This window comes from Oryzias latipes, chromosome 13, assembly GCF_002234675.1.
Source record: "Oryzias latipes chromosome 13, ASM223467v1".
Lineage (NCBI taxonomy): Eukaryota > Metazoa > Chordata > Actinopteri > Beloniformes > Adrianichthyidae > Oryzias > Oryzias latipes.
This window is the reverse complement of record NC_019871.2, coordinates 521,982-542,178: the sequence shown is the minus strand read 5'-3', so window position 1 is coordinate 542,178 and position 20,197 is coordinate 521,982. Positions and strand designations below refer to the sequence as shown.

Sequence of the window (20,197 nt, the reverse complement as noted above, 5' to 3'; positions counted from 1 at the left end):
CAGAAAAAAACGAAGAAACCTCAGTGGTGTCCACATGAAGGAGGGATCCTCCCCCAGGACGGACAGGCGATTTACCAGAACTCTGAGAGAAGAATTAACTTATCTAACTCTACAACTACATATATAAAGTCCAGCAGACGAGCTTCATCCAGATGTGGTTGGGGGGACAGTCAGGGGCGCGAGTCGAGCCGGAGACAGGAACCACAGCCAGGTGTAGGAGCAGGAGCAGAGACGAGGTACTCGGTCACTTTGGATGGATAACAACGTTCATCTTCTCACAATCCAAACTGTATTTTTCCTTTATTGAGACTTCTAACGTTTATGATCATTTTTTCAAATACTGACTTCTTCCACACAGACTCCAGGCTTTTAGAGGAATTCTGACACTTGTTTTTTATTTTTGCTCATCTCCAGAATTCTCTCTTTTAGTTTTAGTTTTTAAGGGAATTTCTGTTGTTTGTTTTTGAGAAATTGAAGTTCTGACCTTTTGTTTAAATTTTCTTTTAATTCTTCTTTGAATAGACCTTTTGATGAAAACAAAGAATACATCATTTTCATGGCTTCAGTTTTTTTGCACAGAATCGTGACTTTAAAAATTCTCATTAGGTTTTATATGTTTTCCTCTCCTTATAATTTAGCTTTTTGTGGAGAAAATAACTTTTTACAATAATGACAATAACGTCTTTGCTTTACCTCCCATCCGGCAGGTGGCGCTGTCGCGCCGTCGTCTTCGTCGCAATGACCCGATGCGAGTTTCCGGTCGGACTGCGTGAACGGACCGGGTTCGTTCAGGATGGCGTGGAGGAGCTGCTCCGCTCTCTGGAGGCTGACCGGAGGGGGAGGCAGGTGAGTCCCCGCAGCGGGCGAGGAGCCTCCGGTCCCGGCCTAGGAGGAGCCTCCGTCCCGCTGTGCCTGGCTCCGCTTTGGCCTTTATTTTTGTAAAGTTTCCACTTCCGGCGGAGGGATAAAAACAAAACATGAAGGTCCGAGATAGAAATGAGAGATCCTTAAACCGAACCGGAACCATTGGAACCGGTTTCACGTACCGCCATTCCGAACTGGTCGAAAAATAAAACCAATTATTTTAGAAGAAGTTTATTATTACAGAATAAGTTTGCCAGAATAACACCAGAGAAATAAAAGACAGGAATAAAAATTAAAGTTTTCAGAGAATACATAAAATTGCCAAATATCTAAAACTTATATAAAATACTATAGCTATTGCCGCCTAAAAGACATAAAAGTTTAACGTAGGCGACTATACCATAAACCTATATATGGTACATGTATCTTACATTGGTGAGATTAAAACAATTAAAGATTAGAGACTTAAAATCCTGGAGAGTAAAAGTATATAAATTCTATAAATATTTAAATGTATGTAAAATGTTTTCTGATCTGAGTAGTTTTATTCTTTTATCATAAAACTTGAATATTTATGTATTTTTAAAGCATATAAATCGTCAGAGTGCTTTGATTTCTTTTAAATAACTTTATCTTTTGATGTTTTAAACTTTCTAATCACTTTTGGACTTGAAACTTCTGAACATTTTCTGTGGTCAGTTCCCAATAATTTGGGGTTTTTGACTCCAAGTCGTCGATTTTTCCCACAGAAATGTGAAAAAAGCAAAAAAAAAAGGAGAAACTTTTTTCCACAAACACAAACTTTTATTTTGGCGGTGTGTGTCAGCTGAGCTGCCACCTGAACTCTGTTTTTGTTCCCTGTTTGCTCTGGATCAGAATCTTGGCGTGGTTCTGGTTCGGTCCGGTAATGGCGGTGTTTGTGGTTCCTCCCGCTGCTCCTCCCTAACGCTGCGGTTTTCCGTCTGTCCTGCAGGTGGCCTCACAGCCTCCAGCAAAGGTGCGGCTTCAAAAAAGCCTCCAAGAAACCGGAAAGCAGGAAGGCGGAGGAGGAGCTCAGCCCCGCCCACACCGAGCCCCCTGAGGCCGCAGTTCAGCGCCGGACGCCCCCGCCTCATTGGGAGCAGCAGGCTCCGCCCAGCCCTCCGCGGGCCTTCGGCCGGCTGGTCAGGCCCTTCCTCTTCACGGTGGGGGTAGGTGGCGCTCCCCGTCTGCCGCGGGACGACCTCCGGGTGGATGTCACTAACTCCAGGTCAGTTTACAGGCTGCTCCTTCGGCGCGGCGGCCGTCTGGCAGTACGAGTCTCTGAAGTCCCGAGTCCAGGGCTACTTCGACGAGATCCGAACCGACTGGCTGGATAAAGTCCGCCCTCAGAAACGGGGCGACCTCCGCAAAGAGGCAAGAACCGAACCTGGTCCATCGGAGCTTTTCTTTGAGCTCCTCAAGAGGAGGCCTCTGATTGGCTGCTTGATTTCCAGGTTAACCACTGGTGGAACAGCTTAAGTGAAGGCCAGAGGACCGTCACAGGTGAGTCCACCTGCCTTTTACCTGACGTGTCTTTTGTATAACTGCAGCACTGTGGTCATGTGACCCTCAGTGGTCCTCGGAACCGCCTGAGTCCCGTTGCCACTGAGAACCTCCGGGACGTTCTCCTGTTCCTTCAGGAGCGTCTGTGGATGCAGGAGTAGCCGCTCCGCTCTGGTGCTCCTCCAGGTCCAGGTCTAGAGTACTGCAGGTCCAGGTCTAGAGTACTGCAGGTCCAGGTTTAGAGTCCTGCAGGTCCTGGCCTAGAGTCCTGCAGGTCCGGGCCTAGAGTCCTGCAGTTCCAGGTCTGGAGTCCTGCAGGTCCGGGTTTAGAGTCCTGCAGGTCCGGGCCTAGAGTCCTGCAGTTCCAGGTCTAGAGTCCTGCAGGTCCGGGTTTAGAGTCCTGCAGGTCCAGGTGTGGAGTCCCGCAGGTCCAGGTCTGGAGTCCCGCAGGTCCAGGTCTGAAGTCCTGCAGAGTCCTCAACACTGCAGTGACGGTTCTGGTCTTTTCAAAGCCGTCTACTCAGCTCCGCCCCCGAGCTTCAGTCAGACGTTGTTGACTGGATGTTTTTCCCGAGTTTCTCCTCAGACGGACCTGCTGTTGGATAAATGTTCTGGTCCTCTTCAGGAATCATCGCCGTCAACGCCGCCGTCTTCCTGTGCTGGCGAGTCCCATCCCTGCAGCGCTCCATGGTCAAGTACTTCACCTCCAACCCCGCCTCCAGTGAGTGTGCCCCTCCTCTTCCTGCGGTGCGTTCAGGTCCAGCTGGGACGTTTTAACCGCCGTCTGTTCCACCAGAGACCCTCTGCTCCCCGATGCTCCTCTCCACCTTCAGCCACTTCTCCTTCTTCCACATGGCTGCCAACATGTACGTCCTCTGGAGCTTCTCCAGCAGCGCCGTCTCCATGCTGGGCCGGGAGCAGTTCATGGCCGTCTACCTGTCTGCAGGTGAGAAGGACCGCCGTGTCGCTGCAGGCGTCCTGACTGATGTTACCATGACAACAAGCCGCATTCCCATGGAAACCATGCTTTCCTGTGTCCAGGTGTCGTCTCCTCCTTCGTCAGCTACGTGGGTAAGATGGCCACAGGGAGGTTCGGCCCGTCTCTGGGAGCGGTGAGCAGAACTTTTCCTGAAGTAGATGTGGTGCTGAGGAGAGCATCAGAACCAGGAGAACGTTCTAGAATTAAGAATGGAAGTGTTGGTTCTCCTTCATGCCTGGGTAAAGCTCACAGCGGCTGCTGCTGGACGGTCCAGAACCCTGAGGGTTTGGGGGACCGGACCCCTTTGCCTGCTTTTGGGCTCTTCTGAGTTCTGTGCTCGACACAGGATGTGACATCATCAATCACCTACCTGTGCAAAAATGGGCGGGTCTCCCCTGGAGATGAAGGATGTTTGTTCTAGAGCTGAGGCTGTCAGTCAACAGGCCACGCCCACATTTTAGCATCATTTTCCATCTCAGAGATTTAGATCCAGTTGGTTGGTCCCGGATAGGGATGGGTATCGTTAAGGTTTTAACAGTACTACTACTCTTATCGATACTGCTTATCGATCTGGTATTTTAACGGATCCTCTTATCGATAGTTTTTGAGGACGAAAAATAAATAAATAACAAATTAAGAACATAAAGTGTTTTATTTCCTCACTATGCAACAACACTTTTTTTTAACAAAAACTTTTACTTTATACATGTGAATGTTCCAGACCGGATATTCATTTAAATTATTTAATCTAATTATTTGTATTCTTTATGAGAGTGATGTTTCCTTTGATCTTTTGTCCATTTTCCACAACCTTGAATAGACTTTTCTGTCTGTCAAACACCAGTGTTAGGATTGAGTGAGATGATGGAAACAAATTCACTTTGATGCAGACTCCTTTCTAATTATTTATTTTTATTTAAATCCAGTAAAGCCAATAAATTATATTAATTTTACGGATGACAACTATCATTAGTCATTAATTATTATTAAGTATTAGGAAGCAGCTGATAGTTTGTCGCGGGTCTGGAATCATAAGCGGTGAATCTAAGCCACGCCTCTCTACATGTTTGTTTTGTGTAGAAAACGCCGCCCCAGCGTGTTCTACAAGTGTGTTGCAACAAACGGTCATCGTAGCAGCAAGGTGACGGCATGGTAGGGGCTCCTTGATGCAAACTTCATTAATTTAACGCAGAAACGGGTGTTCTTATTCTAGGGCGCTCACGTGTCCCCTACGAGATCGCCACTGACTGTGTGCGCTGCCTTGTCTTGTGTGTGTGCGCGCGTCGCGTGCCGTCTGAACAACAGCTCCGCCCCCGTGCACACAAATAGACAGACAGAGCTCTCCGCTTCAACGAGAATACCGAAATTAATATCATCATTAATTAATGGAAAATTGACTGACTTGGTGAGTGAAATATGGCAGAAAACGCTTGTGGGACAAAAAAAAAAGAAAAAGTAACTTCTCCAGTACCGATAGCAGAACCGTTCAGGTCAGATCTTAACGATACTGCGGTCTTGAAGAATGTGGCCCCGGGGCGGGTTCAATACCGGGGCACGGTACCCATCCCTAGTCCCGGAGGTAAAAACGGCATACAGACGTAAATTTGTGTATTTCTGAGGTGAAGTTGGAGAAACTGCCGTCAAAAGAGACTGAATGTGAAACCGGCCCTCTAGTGGTTACCTGTTGAATTCACCTGGCTCCACTCTGTACCGTTTTCAAACCTGAGGTAAGTGTAGGTACCAATTCCTGGTAACCATAGCAACTGATGCCAGAGACCACACAGCCGATCGGGAGCCAGGCAGCTATTGAGGATCCTGCTGAGACTCGTATAAGCCCCGCCCCCAAACCAAAGGTGGGTGTGTTTTGTGTTTTCAGTCTGGAGCCATCATGACCATCCTGGCTGTTGTTTGCACCAAAATGCCTGAGGCTAAGCTAGCCATCATCTTCCTCCCCATGTTCACCTTCACCGCTGCCAATGTAAGAACCCCCCCCCTCCTTCTTTGCCCTCTTAAGCCCCGCCTCCTTTCACATCCGTCACCTTTGTTTGCTCCTCAGGCTCTGAAGGCCATCGTTGCCATGGATACGGCCGGGTTGGTGCTGGGATGGAAGTTCTTCGACCACGCTGCTCATTTAGGAGGAGCCTTGTTTGGAATGTGAGTCTGAGGAGCAGCTGATCTTTATCTCTTCCTCCTCCTCCCAACTCTATCAGACGCCGCCTTTAGTTGACCACGACGCTCCGGTTTCAGTGACGTGAGATTAAGATGTCACAAGGCGGTTTTTGTGATGTAATGAGACAGTTTAGTGATGTCATAAGACGGTTTTTGTGATGTCATGAGACGTTTTGTGATGTCATGAGATGGTTTTGTGATGTCATGAGACGGTTTTTGTGATGTCTTGAGATGGTTTTGTGATGTCATGAGATGGTTTTTCTGATGTCATAAGATGGTTTTTGTGATGTCATGAGACGGTTTAGTGATGTCATGAGATGGTTTTTGTGATGTCATGAGACGTTTGTGATGTCATGAGACGGTTTTTGTGATGTCATGAGACGTTTTGTGATGTCACGACAAAAAGAAACGTTTCTACTGAGACTTTCCTTCTCTGGTCCTGAAGGTTCCATCGTTTTCTTAGTCGTTGCTAAATGATGAAGATCGTTGCTGGTGAAGGTCTTCATCGGGGCAAACAGAACGCAGACATCTGCAGAGCTTTGTAATGGCGACCTCCTCTCACAGCTTCGCCTCTTTATGTTCTTCTCTCCCTAAAACCTTTTGAACCAATATGAGCTCAGCGTAGCGCAAAAGCAAACCCACGACAGGTTTTCATTTGTCACTCGTGTTTCCTCAGAATTATTCTGGGATGTTTTTAACAATCTTGTCTTTGAATTGTCATCATCATGAAATTCCCAGGGAAGAACCCAGAGAACGGTGGTTCTGTGGTTCTCCGGAGCCATTCTCTGAGTGTCCTGTAGGTGTCAGTGTTGGATCCGGGTGTTTCTCTAACCTGACTCCGCCTCTTTCCAGCTGGTACATCCTGTTTGGTCATGAACTCATCTGGAAGAACCGAGAACCTTTTGTGAAACTTTGGCACGATCTGAGGACGCGAGGAGGAGGAGGAGGAGCAGGTGGAGGAGCCGTGTAGACGCTGTGAACACCGGACTGTCGGTTCTGAATGAAGGCGTAACGCCGAAAAAACTGTTTAGGATCCTGGTGGAAGATCACGGACTCGTCTGTGTTTGCACTAGAACAAACTCTGGATGTTCTCCTGAATGTGGCTCTTCCTCGTCAGTTGAGTTCTGGTTTGACCAAAGAATGGATCCGTCTCAGAGCTCCACCTCCTCAGCCCACCTATTTATGACTGTTGGTTGTCTTTCAAAATAAAAGCTGAAAAGGATCTAAATGTTTTCGTCTGTTTGTCTGTAAAAATGTTGAGTTCTGAGTCAAGCGGGTTGAGATGGTTCTGCTAGTAAGAACCGAAATGCTGGTTCTGGAAGCTGAAGCTGTTTTGATCAGAACCAGAGCTTCTTAATGACAGCTTTGGTGGTTCTGGACGAAGGAAGCAGGTTCTCCTGGAGGAACCACATCATGGTTCTTCAGAATGTGAGGAACTTTCGCTCCACTACATTTCGGTTATGGGTCGTTCCTGTGTTCTACATGGCGCTGACGCTCAGCCGTGTTGTGCTCTGGGGGGGACTCGGTCAGAGTTGTCCCAGAGTAAACAGAAACTTTGGGACAAACACTGCCGTCAGTTTGAAGTCCACCAACGGTTCCATCTGGGTCCTGAAGAACTGACAGGTTCCTCTGCTGCTGCCTCCGTCACATCTGCTCCCAGGTTCTCTTCCTGGTTCTACTGTGGCAGAACCGGACGGTTCAGCTGAAACTGCTGTTGGAGCCAAAACCAGCAAACAGCTGCAGGTGAAACTGGCATTCCTGGAGGTCGATACCGATGTGTGTTCAGAGGTCGGAGTCCACCAGCGCCGTGGGTCCAGTCAGACCGCCAAACGCAGGAACCCGAGCTGCAGACCAGAGCGGAGCTCCGTAAGCAGAAGGTAAGACGTGATCCGAGTCCCTTTCTGCCAGAGAAAAGTGAGGAGCTCAGGCTCGAGCGGAACCGGACCGCTCTGCTCCGGACCTTCAGTAGGAGGTCAGCGTTTGGCGGTTCACACCAAAAATGACCAGAGAACCACAGACTCTAGAACTCCATGTTCTCACGTGAAGTTACTCCTTCAGACGAGCGCTATGATCACGAGGGTTCAATTCCTCAGGCGTGACGAGAACATGGATGTGCAAACGATACCAGAACTTCAGTTCTTTGGTTCTGTAGTTTCTGTTCGGATCAAATGAGATTTAGAAACCAGCAGGAAGTTTTGATTGGGATGAACCCTTTCAGAGTAAAGTTCTTCCTCCTGCAGAACCGAACCTCATTTTCCAGCGTTTACCCTTCCAGGTTCTGTTCGACCCAACTCGACCCAAGTTCTACCACATTGGATCTTCTTCCTGAATTGGCACCAGTGATGTAGAAGCTTCACAGAAAAGAAGCTGCAGAAATGTATTATTTATTAGACAAACAATGAGAAACACCACTGTATGAGTGTCAAAGCATGCAAACCTGAAAAAACCCACAGAATTAGTTAGATTACTAGAAAAAGTCAGCTTTTCTGAAAAAACAAGCCGTAAACTCAGAAAAAAATAGAGTTTCAGTCGGAAACTGTAGCTGAGTTTCACTGAAACAAAAACCCATCATTGGAAAGAAGACAGGAAACAGGTTTTTCAGAATAAAATGTCCCACAGAATCCAACTTACAATTTTATTTATTTTATTTATGACTCTTGTCTTGTATGAGTTTGTTCCATTGACTGTATCTGAGAAGTGGACTGAGTGGCCCCGCCCCCTGGTGTTCCAACAGCCAACGTTCAAAATGATTGACAGATTTCGTGTAACCCATTTCAAAGTGGTAGGGGCGTGGCCCTCCTAAAACCTCAATCCTGGTTGATAGGAATGGTTGCCAGAGAAACGATGACTCAGACCGACTCGGACCAATCACTGCTTACTGACGGCTTCTGGCTCCAACATGGCGGCGCTGGTATTGGGAAGAAAATGGCGATGAATTGACTTCATTTGGTTGCAGCTGGAATGAACCATTTTCAGTGGATGACTGGATCAGTCCAGGTCTGTGATACGGTCAATGGCTGTAAAACCCTGTTTTCCCGCCACACGGAACCTGTGAATCAAACCGCCATAGCGTTTCCATGACTCAGCTTTTTCTATTTCTGCTATAGTTTGAGTTTTTTCGTCTCGGCTTCAAGCAGCTTCAGGCTGAGTCCACACAATCAAAGAGGTGAAGACCTTCATCCAGAGTCTTCATCAGGGCTTGAAGGTTCTGTGTTGGATCCACGTCTGCTCCGACTGTCAGAACTGCCTCTGCAGAGGAGCCTCCATGGATCCGCCATCAGATCACCTTCACCAACCGCTCCTTGTTTCCAGGTGACCTCAGGTGAGTTTGAGGACGTCGGGCGTCATGGCGGTGGGCCTGCAGCTGGTGGGTCTGGTTCTGGGCGTGCTGTCCTGGTGTCTGCAGTCCAGCAGTACCTCCTCGCACACGTGGAAGATGAAGAGTCACGTGGAGGCGGTCACCACCAGCCAGTGGCAGTTTGAGGGTTTGTGGATGAGCTGCGCCGCCACGGCGTTGGGGTCGGTCCAGTGCAGCAAGTTCAAGACGGTCCTGGGACTGTCAGGTGAGCAATTCCTCGCACCGACTCTGTGTTCCCTCAGATGTTCTGACCTTCTCCATGGGACATGGAAGGAGGTTTCTACTCTCAGACCACCAGAGTCTGCAGATACAGCCAGACCACGTGAAAAATTCAGACAGCTGCTGCTGCTGATCCACGGAGAAACGGTGAAGGTAGCTGGATCAGGACATCTGACGGTTCCTCCAGACCAGGGGAGGCCGGGGCCTCGGTTCTGCTCACAGACGTTTGACCGTCTTAACGGTTGAGGGTTGAACGAAGCTTCCCGATGAAGATCCACTCAGAGGATCCGGTTCTGTGGTCACCGGTTCTCCTCTGGTTCTGAAGCCCCTCCCTGGACCTTCTGATGAGCTTCTCCAGAACCTGCAGTCTGGTTTGAAGCTCCTGGTGTTCGTGGTTTGGAACCTGTGCTCCCTAACCTTCTCCTGAAGTCGAGGTTGCTCATTGGCTGTGATGAGCAAAAGCCCCATAATCCCCTCTGTTCCTGTTTTCTGCCCCCGGGGGCAAACGCAGCTCACATCCAGACCTGCAGAGCTCTGATGATCCTGTCCCTGCTGCTCGGCCTCGTCGCCATTGTGGTCTCCATCCTCGGACTGAAGTGCACCAAGATCGGCCGGACGTCGGAGAAGGTCAAGGAGCAGGTGGCTCTGAGCGGGGGGGTCCTGTTCCTGCTGTCAGGTGACTATCAGACTGACCGCCACGTTCAGGTCAGTGTGGGGCGGCTCTGACCGCTCCTGCTCTCCCCCAGGTGTGTTCACGCTCACCGCCATCTCCTGGTACGCCGCCAGAGTCATCCAGGACTTCTACAACCCGCTGTACCCGGGGATGCGGTCAGTCCGGCGCTGGGTGGGGGTCGGGGTGTGGGCTACCTTGCTGCTGCTCACCACGTTTGTGTTGCAGGTTCGAGCTGGGAACTGGTCTGTACCTGGGCTGGGCGGCGGCGGGACTGGCCATTCTAGGGGGGTCCATGCTGTGCTGCTCCACCTGTGGGGGGACCGCTACACAGTAAACACCCGTCCACATCACGCTTCTTTTGCCCCCCAGGCGTAAAAATGCCCCCCACTCTACCGACTTTCATGTGTTTGCTGTGGTTTTCTCCTGCAGGGCGTTGTACCTCCCCAGGAGCAGCAGGGGCCCGAGCATCTACAGAGCCGCTCCCGCCTCAGACAGCAGCAGTGCCAAGGCCTACGTCTGACCATCTGACCCCGTCTGACCCCATCTGACCCTGTTCTACCCCATCCTATTCCGTTCGACCCCGTTTGACCCCGTCTGACCCCATCTGACCCCGTTTGACCCCATCCGACCCCATCTGACCCCATTTACACTGTCTGACCCCGTCTGACCCCGTTCGACCCCATCCGACCCCGTTTGACCCCATTTACCCCGTCTGACCCCGTGGGACCCCGCCTCATGCGACACCTGGGGGCTCAGTTCTGTCAGCTGATGGGTTATTTATTTACCAACAGAATGTTTGTCTTCCTTTGTTGTGGTTCTTTGTTATGGTTCTGTGGAACCAGAATAACTGCAGTTTTCGTCTTTGGTCACCAGGAGGCGACATTTCTCCTCTGAATCCAGTTTCAGCTCCCCTTTCTGGACGGATCCTTCAGAGGTTTCAGATCCATCAATGTCATGAGATCAGAACCTTCTGTCCGGACTTACCGACCCCTTCTGGGTTCGGGGGGGGGGGGGGGGGGGGGGGGGTTGGGGTCATCTGTTCCATTGTAGGGGAGACGGGCAGGGGGGGGGGACCAAACCCAGAGGAACTTTCTTTAAAATGAAACAGCTTTCTGAACGGGTTCTGTTGGTTCAGACCCAGAACACAGAACTGGACCTTCCCATTCTGTTGTGAGCCCCGCCCTCTTCATGTCCTCCATCGTTCTCACATGCTGATGAATGTAAACTCGCTTTCCAGAATAAACGGTTGAGCAGAAAAAGGTATTCCAGAACTTTCCATCTGTACTTTAACACTGATGAAGGGTTCTGCCACAGGTGTTCTACAGGTCATCTTCAGCTGATGGACCCTCCTGGTTCTGTTGTTCTTCCAGTTCTGTCTTGGTATGACTGTGAGCTTAGCTCCTCCCCTCCACACCTGCAGAATTCCAGGTAAAATGTTTCATTATGATGGATTGATCATAAAATCCTGATTAACGTCACCTCAGTCTCTCTGGAGTGGCGACCTGCAGCGACCTCTGAGAGCAGAACCGAACGGACTGAAAAGGTTCTAGGAGAAAATAACAAACAGGAGGAATCATGGGAAAAATTCAAGAAGTCAAAAGAAAATGCATTTGTTTTCATCAGAATGTAGACGTCTGTGTGTGCGTGCGTGCGTGCATGTGGGTGTGTGTGCCTGTGTGTGTGCCTGTGTGTGTGTGTGTGTGTGTGTGTGTGTGTGAGTTGGGGGCTCTCAGAGGAAGTGATGACCGTTTCCTGCAGCAACATCATAAAACAAACAGGAAGCCAGGAGCAGAGCTGCTCCATACAGAGGAGGTGCAGGACTGAGACCAGAGGAGCGTCTGAACGGACTGAGGAGCTGCAGAACGTGACAGAACCCACCAAAACCTGCAAAAAGGAGCAGAGCAGATGACCTGGAGGAACTCAGGAGAACCTGGAACCAGACAGGAGCAGACATGAATCCGTTCTAACAGGCGGTTCTGGGAGGTTCTGGTGGTCTGAAAGCAACAAAATCAGGTAAGACCCGAGAGTTTGAAGAGATCCTGAGGAGCAGTTGACATGACAGAGGTCTTGTTCTTGAGGAGAAAAAGATGTGAAGGTGAACCACCCTGAGGTTCAAAGTAGATCAAAGTTCTGCTGTGTTGGGTTTTTAAATGTGGTTTGATGTCAGACATGAATGCAGAAGAAATCCACTGATCATTCATACTCCACCCACTGATCATTTACACTCCACCCACTGATCATCCAAACTCCACCCACTGATCATCCAAACTCCACCCACTGATCATTCAAACTCCACCCACTGATCATCTACACTCCACCCACTGATCATCCACACTCCACCCACTGATCATCTACACTCCACCCACTGATCATCCACACTCCACCCACTGATGATCCAAACCCCACCCACTGATCATCCAAACTCCACCCACTGATCATTAACACTCCACCCACTGATCTTCCATACTCCACCCACTGATCGTCTACACTCCACCCACTGATCGTCTACACTCCACCCACTAATCATCCACAGTCCACCCACTGATCATCCAACCCCCACCCACTGATCATCCATACCCCACCCACTGATCATCTACACTCCACCCACTAATCATCCACACTCCACCCACTGATCATTTCACACTCCACCCACTGATCATCCAAACTCCACCCACTGATCATCTACACTCCTCCCACTGATCATCCACACTCCACCCACTGATCAGTCACACTCCACCCACTGATCATCCAAACCCCACCCACTGATCATCCATACTTCACCCACTGATCATCTACACTCCACCCAATGATCGTCTAAACTCCACCCACTGATCATCTGCACTCCACCCACTAATCATCTACACTCCTCCCACTGATCATCCACACTCCACCCACTGATCAGTCACACTCCACCCACTGATCATCCAAACCCCACCCACTGATCATCCATACTCCACCCACTGATCATCCATACTCCACCCACTGATCATCTACACTCCACCCACTGATCGTCTACACTCCACCCACTAATCATCTACACTCCTCCCACTGATCATCCACACTCCACCCACTGATCAGTCACACTCCACCCACTGATCATCCAAACCCCACCCACTGATCATCCATACTCCACCCACTGATCATCCAAACTCCACCCACTGATCATCTACACTCCACCCACTGATCATCCATACTCCACCCACTGATCATCAAAACTCCACCCAATAATCATCCATACTCCACCCACTGATCATCTACACTCCACCCACTGATCATCCATACTCCACCCACTGATCATCCACACTCCACCCACTGATCATCTAAACTCCACCCACTGATCATCCAAACCCCACCCACTGATCATCTATACTCCACCCACTGATCATCTACACTCCACCCACTGATCATCTGCACTCCACCCACTGATCTTCCATACTCCACCCACTGATCATCTACACTCCACCCACTGATCATCCACACTCCACCCACTGATCATTAACACTCCACCCACTGATCTTCCATACTCCACCCACTGATCATCTACACTCCACCCACTGATCATCCACACTCCACCCACTGATCATCCAAACTCCACCCACTGATCATCTACACTCCACCCACTGATCATCTACACTCCACCCACTGATCATCCAAACTCCACCCACTGATCATCCACACTCCACCCACTGATCATCTACACTCCACCCACTGATCATCCACACTCCACCCACTGATGATCCAAACCCCACCCACTGATCATCCAAACTCCACCCACTGATCATTAACACTCCACCCACTGATCTTCCATACTCCACCCACTGATCATCTACACTCCACCCACTGATCATCCACACTCCACCCACTGATCATCCAAACTCCACCCACTGATCATCTACACTCCACCCACTGATCATCTACACTCCACCCACTGATCATCCAAACTCCACCCACTGATCATCCACACTCCACCCACTGATCATCTACACTCCACCCACTGATCATCCACACTCCACCCACTGATGATCCAAACCCCACCCACTGATCATCCAAACTCCACCCACTGATCATCCACACTCAACCCACTGATCATCTACACTCCACCCACTGATCATCCAAACTCCACCCACTGATCATCTACACTCAACCCACTGATCATCTAAACTCCACCCACTGATCATCCAATCTCCACCCACTGATCATCTACACTCCATTCAATGATCGTCTAAACTCCACCCACTGATCATCTACACTCCACCCACTAATCATCAACAGTCCACCCACTGATCATCCACATTCCACCCACTGATCATTTCACACTCCACCCACTGATCATCCATACTCCACCCACTGATCACCCAAAATCCACCCACTGATCATGTACCTTCCACCCACTGATCATCCATACTCCACCCACTGATCACCCAAAATCCACCCACTGATCATGTACCTTCCACCCACTGATCATCCATACTCCACCCACTGATCATCAAAACTCCACCCAATAATCATCCACACTCCACCCACTGATCTTCCATACTCCACCCACTGATCATCCAAACTCCACCCACTGATAATCTACACTCCACCAAATGATCGTATAAACTCCACCCACTGATCATCTACACTCCACCCACTAATCATCCACAGTCCACCCACTGATCATCCAACCCCCACCCACTGATCATCCATACCCCACCCACTGATCATCTACACTCCACCCACTAATCATCCACATTCCACCCACTGATCATTTCACACTCCACCCACTGATCATTTACACTCCTCCCACTGATCATCCACACTCCACCCACTGATCAGTCACACTCCACTCACTGATCATCAAAACTCCACCCAATAATCATCCACACTCCACCCACTGATTTTCCATACTCCACCCACTGATCATCTACACTCCACCCACTGATCATCCATACTCCACCCACTGATCATCCACACTCCACCCACTGATCATCTACACTCCACCCACTGATAATCCAAACCCCACCCACTGATCATCTATACTCCACCCACTGATCATCCAAACTCCACCCACTGATCATCCACACTCCACCCACTGATCATCCAAACTCCACCCACTGATCATCTACACTCCACCCACTGATCATCTACACTCCACCCACTGATCATCCAAACTCCACCCACTGATCATCCACACTCCACCCACTGATCATCTACACTCCACCCACTGATCATCCACACTCCACCCACTGATGATCCAAACTCCACCCACTGATCATCCACACTCAACCCACTGATCATCTACACTCCACCCACTGATCATCCAAACTCCACCCACTGATCATCTACACTCAACCCACTGATCATCTAAACTCCACCCACTGATCATCCAATCTCCACCCACTGATCATCTACACTCCATTCAATGATCGTCTAAACTCCACCCACTGATCATCTACACTCCACCCACTAATCATCAACAGTCCACCCACTGATCATCCACATTCCACCCACTGATCATTTCACACTCCACCCACTGATCATCCATACTCCACCCACTGATCACCCAAAATCCACCCACTGATCATGTACCTTCCACCCACTGATCATCCATACTCCACCCACTGATCACCCAAAATCCACCCACTGATCATGTACCTTCCACCCACTGATCATCCATACTCCACCCACTGATCATCAAAACTCCACCCAATAATCATCCACACTCCACCCACTGATCTTCCATACTCCACCCACTGATCATCCAAACTCCACCCACTGATAATCTACACTCCACCAAATGATCGTATAAACTCCACCCACTGATCATCTACACTCCACCCACTAATCATCCACAGTCCACCCACTGATCATCCAACCCCCACCCACTGATCATCCATACCCCACCCACTGATCATCTACACTCCACCCACTAATCATCCACATTCCACCCACTGATCATTTCACACTCCACCCACTGATCATTTACACTCCTCCCACTGATCATCCACACTCCACCCACTGATCATCAAAACTCCACCCAATAATCATCCACACTCCACCCACTGATCTTCCATACTCCACCCACTGATCATCTACACTCCACCCACTGATCATCCATACTCCACCCACTGATCATCCACACTCCACCCACTGATCATCTACACTCCACCCACTGATAATCCAAACCCCACCCACTGATCATCTATACTCCACCCACTGATCATCCAAACTCCACCCACTGATCATCTGCACTCCACCCACTGATCTTCCATACTCCACCCACTGATCATCTACACTCCACCCACTGATCATCCAAACTCCACCCACTGATCATCTGCACTCCACCCACTGATCTTCCAAACTCCACCCACTGATCATCTGCACTCCACCCACTGATCATCTGCACTCCACCCACTGATCATCCAAACTCCACCCACTGATCATCTGCACTCCACCCACTGATCTTCCAAACTCCACCCACTGATCATCTGCACTCCACCCACTGATCATCTACACTCCACCCACTGATCAGTCACACTCCACCCACTGATCATCCAAACCCCACCCACTGATCATCCATACTCCACCCACTGATCACCCAAAATCCACCCACTGATCATGTACCTTCCACCCACTGATCATCCATACTCCACCCACTGATCATCAAAACTCCACCCAATAATCATCCACACTCCACCCACTGATCTTCCATACTCCACCCACTGATCATCCAAACTCCACCCACTGATCATCTACACTCCACCCAATGATCGTCTAAACTCCACCCACTGATCATCTACACTCCACCCACTAATCATCCACAGTCCACCCACTGATCATCCAACCCCCACCCACTGATCATCCATACCCCACCCACTGATCATCTACACTCCACCCACTAATCATCCACATTCCACCCACTGATCATTTCACACTCCACCCACTGATCATCCAAACTCCACCCACTGATCATCTACACTCCTCCCACTGATCATCCACACTCCACCCACTGATCAGTCACACTCCACCCACTGATCATCAAAACTCCACCCAATAATCATCCACACTCCACCCACTGATCTTCCATACTCCACCCACTGATCATCTACACTCCACCCACTGATCATCCATATTCCATCCACTGATCATCCACACTCCACCCACTGATCATCTACACTCCACCCACTGATAATCCAAACCCCACCCACTGATCATCTATACTCCACCCACTGATCATCCAAACTCCACCCACTGATCATCTGCACTCCACCCACTGATCTTCCATACTCCACCCACTGATCATCTACACTCCACCCACTGATCATCCACACTCCACCCACTGATCATTAACACTCCACCCACTGATCTTCCAAACTCCACCCACTGATCATCTGCACTCCACCCACTGATCATCTGCACTCCACCCACTGATCTTCCATACTCCACCCACTGATCATCTACACTCCACCCACTGATCAGTCACAGTCCACCCACTGATCATCCAAACCCCACCCACTGATCATCCATACTCCACCCACTGATCATCCAAACTCCACCCACTGATCATCTACACTCCACCCACTGATCATCCATACTCCACCCACTGATCATCAAAACTCCACCCAATAATCATCCACACTCCATCCACTGATCATCCAAACTCCACCCACTGATCATCTACACTCCACCCACTGATCTTCCATACTCCACCCACTGATCATCTACACTCCACCCACTGATCATCCATACTCCACCCACTGATCATCCACACTCCACCCACTGATCATCTACACTCCACCCACTGATCATCCAAACCCCACCCACTGATCATCTATACTCCACCCACTGATCTTCCATACTCCACCCACTGATCATCTACACTCCACCCACTGATCATCCACACTCCACCCACTGATCATCCACACTCCACCCACTGATCATTAACACTCCACCCACTGATCATCTACACTCCACCCACTGATCATCCATACTCCACCCACTGATCATCCACACTCCACCCACTGATCATCTACACTCCACCCACTGATCATCCACACTCCACCCACTGATCTTCCATACTCCACCCACTGATCATCTACACTCCACCCACTGATCATCCAATCTCCACCCACTGATCATCTACACTCCACCCACTGATCATCCAAACTCCACCCACTAATCATCCACAGTCCACCCACTGAACATCCAACCCCCACCCACTGATCATCCATACCCCACCCACTGATCATCTACACTCCACCCACTAATCATCCACACTCCACCCACTGATCATCTACACTCCACCCACTGATTATCCAAACTCCACCCACTGATCATCCAAACCCCACCCACTGATCATCCATACTCCACCCACTGATCATCCAAACTCCACCCACTGATCATCCAAACTCCACCCACTGATCATCTACACTCCACCCACTGATCATCCATACTCCACCCACTGATCATCCAAACTCCACCCACTGATCATCTGCACTCCACCCACTGATCTTCCATACTCCACCCACTGATCATCTACACTCCACCCACTGATCATCCACACTCCACCCACTGATCATTAACACTCCACCCACTGATCTTCCAAACTCCACCCACTGATCATCCAAACTCCACCCACTGATCATCTGCACTCCACCCACTGATCTTCCATACTCCACCCACTGATCATCTACATCCCACCCACTGATCTTCCATACTCCACCCACTGATCATCTACACTCCACCCACTGATCATCCACACTCCACCCACTGATCATTAACACTTCACCCACTGATCTTCCAAACTCCACCCACTGATCATCCAAACTCCACCCACTGAGGTGGATCTTCAGGTTCTCTACAGTCATGATGAGGACCTGATTCTTGCTGAAATCTGGAGTTTCTTCTGTGATTTTTTTTGTAGCCGGGACCTCTAGCTGCTGGGGGGTGGAGTGGGGGGGTGGTGGAGAAAGAGAACTGAAAGGTCTGACCTCCTGATGTTGACGAGCACAGAACTGCATGCTGGGAAACTGATGAGAGCAGCAGAATAATGCATGACGCTGCTGTTTTCATGTGAAAAGTTCTCCTTTCATGAGCCAGGGGCCTCTGTGGGGGGGCGGGGCAGAACTTCTGTCACAGCTCGGCCCGTTTTCTGAGATTCTCCAGAACAAAAGAGACAAAATATCTCAACTTTACTGTCAGTCAAGTTCTCAGTCAGAGTCCACCTGAGTCTGTCTGTGGCGCCGATGCTCCCCTGCAGAACCTCCCACTCTATAAAAATAGGACACAGACGGTTCGGAAACCCAAATCCTCGCCAGGATTCTGCAGAACTTCTGTGTATGAACCTCCTGTCAGCAGTGAAGACGTGTGCAGCAGGAGGAAACAGAACTTCAGAGGGTTCATTGAAAGCACGTGGATAGGCTCCAGCATCCCTGTGACTCTGACCAGGAACCGGCAGGTTTGAAAACCAGCGGATGGTTCTAGGAAACCTGAGGAGAAGATTCTGATGCTGGAAGTGTTGCTCGTCCATCAGCGGGGAACGGTTCTGAGTGGACCGTCTGGTGTTCTCTGGTCTGTGAAGCCGCTCCTCCATCGTCTTCTGGACCTGAAGCCCACTGAAATCAATTCAATTCAATTCAATTCAATTTTATTTGTATAGCCCAAAATCACAACAACAGTCGTCTCGATGGGCTTCGAAGTAAAACATGAAATCAAAAGGATCACGAATACAAAGAGTTCAATAGAAAAATACTAAAATGAACTAACAAACTGACTAAGCTATACTGGCATCCCTGCCCTTAGACCCCCCTTCGCGGTAAGGAAAAACTCCCAAAAAAACCGGATTCCGGAAAAAACGAAGAAACCTCAGGGGTGCCCACATGAAGGAGGGATCCTCCCCCAGGACGGACAGGCGATTTACCAGAAATCTTAGAGAAGAATTAACTTATCTAAATCTACAACTACATATATAAAAGTCCAGCAGACGAGCTTCATCCAGCCGTGGTTATCGGGACAGTCAAAGGCGCGAGTCGAGCCGGAGACAGGAACCACAGCCAGGTGTAGGAGCAGGAGCAGAGACGAGGTACTCGGTCAGGTACAGAGCAGAGACGAGCCAGAGATGAGCCAGAGGCAGGATCCACAGCCAGGTGTAGGAGCAGGAGCAAAGGCGAGGTAAACGGTCAGGAACTGGAGCACGGATGAGCCAACTGGAGTCTGGAAGCACTCCCACTCCCCAGGAGGGGAGAGGAAAAGAGGGACAATACATGAATCGCACTGCACCAAACAGAGGCATGGAGAACTAAATGATAAATTATGATCAAGAATAGAGGAGAGGAAGGGTAGAAGTAAAAAAGGAAAGAGGACAGAACCCCAGTGCACCATAGTTACCCCAGCTTCAACTTCTAGCAGCCTTTTAAAAGAAATAGTTATT

General features: G+C 49.6%; 2 protein-coding genes across 3 annotated transcripts; both read left to right on the top strand.

Annotated features, from left to right (window-relative positions):
• Positions 1–688: 688 nt before the first annotated feature.
• Positions 689–6,759, top strand: parl (presenilin associated rhomboid like). The gene is made up of 10 exons (XM_004085036.3): positions 689–846; positions 1,838–2,054; positions 2,119–2,259; positions 2,340–2,388; positions 3,014–3,109; positions 3,185–3,334; positions 3,430–3,500; positions 5,244–5,345; positions 5,424–5,521; positions 6,389–6,759. Exons 1-10 carry the CDS (start codon positions 794–796, stop codon positions 6,504–6,506), a joined length of 1,095 nt encoding a protein of 364 aa, XP_004085084.1. The 5' UTR covers positions 689–793; the 3' UTR covers positions 6,507–6,759.
• Positions 6,760–7,101: 342 nt separating this feature from the next.
• LOC101155569 (claudin-19-like) lies at positions 7,102–10,796 on the top strand. Of its 2 annotated transcripts, XM_020700447.2 has the most exons (7): positions 7,102–7,413; positions 8,644–8,702; positions 8,849–9,099; positions 9,625–9,789; positions 9,860–9,941; positions 10,012–10,116; positions 10,216–10,796. In XM_020700447.2, the coding sequence occupies exons 3-7, from the start codon at positions 8,883–8,885 to the stop codon at positions 10,304–10,306; spliced, it is 660 nt and encodes a 219-aa protein (XP_020556106.1). In that variant the 5' UTR covers positions 7,102–7,413; positions 8,644–8,702; positions 8,849–8,882; the 3' UTR covers positions 10,307–10,796. The 2 variants fall into 2 exon arrangements, with proteins under 2 accessions (XP_020556106.1, XP_004085085.1); XM_004085037.4 differs by lacking the exon at positions 8,644–8,702 and having other exon boundaries at positions 7,103–7,413.
• The last annotated feature ends 9,401 nt before the right edge of the window (positions 10,797–20,197 follow it).

Coding starts and splice junctions, on each gene's coding strand:
- parl (XM_004085036.3), top strand. CDS start 794: ATGGCGTGGAGGAGCTGCTCCGCTCTCTGGAGGCTGACCGGAGGGGGA. Junction 2,055..2,118: donor CCTTCCTCTTCACGGTGGGG/GTAGGTGGCGCT, acceptor ACTCCAGGTCAG/TTTACAGGCTGCTCCTTCGG. Junction 5,346..5,423: donor TCACCTTCACCGCTGCCAAT/GTAAGAACCCCC, acceptor TTTGCTCCTCAG/GCTCTGAAGGCCATCGTTGC.
- LOC101155569 (XM_020700447.2), top strand. CDS start 8,883: ATGGCGGTGGGCCTGCAGCTGGTGGGTCTGGTTCTGGGCGTGCTGTCC. Junction 9,100..9,624: donor GACGGTCCTGGGACTGTCAG/GTGAGCAATTCC, acceptor GGGCAAACGCAG/CTCACATCCAGACCTGCAGA. Junction 10,117..10,215: donor TGTGGGGGGACCGCTACACA/GTAAACACCCGT, acceptor TTTCTCCTGCAG/GGCGTTGTACCTCCCCAGGA.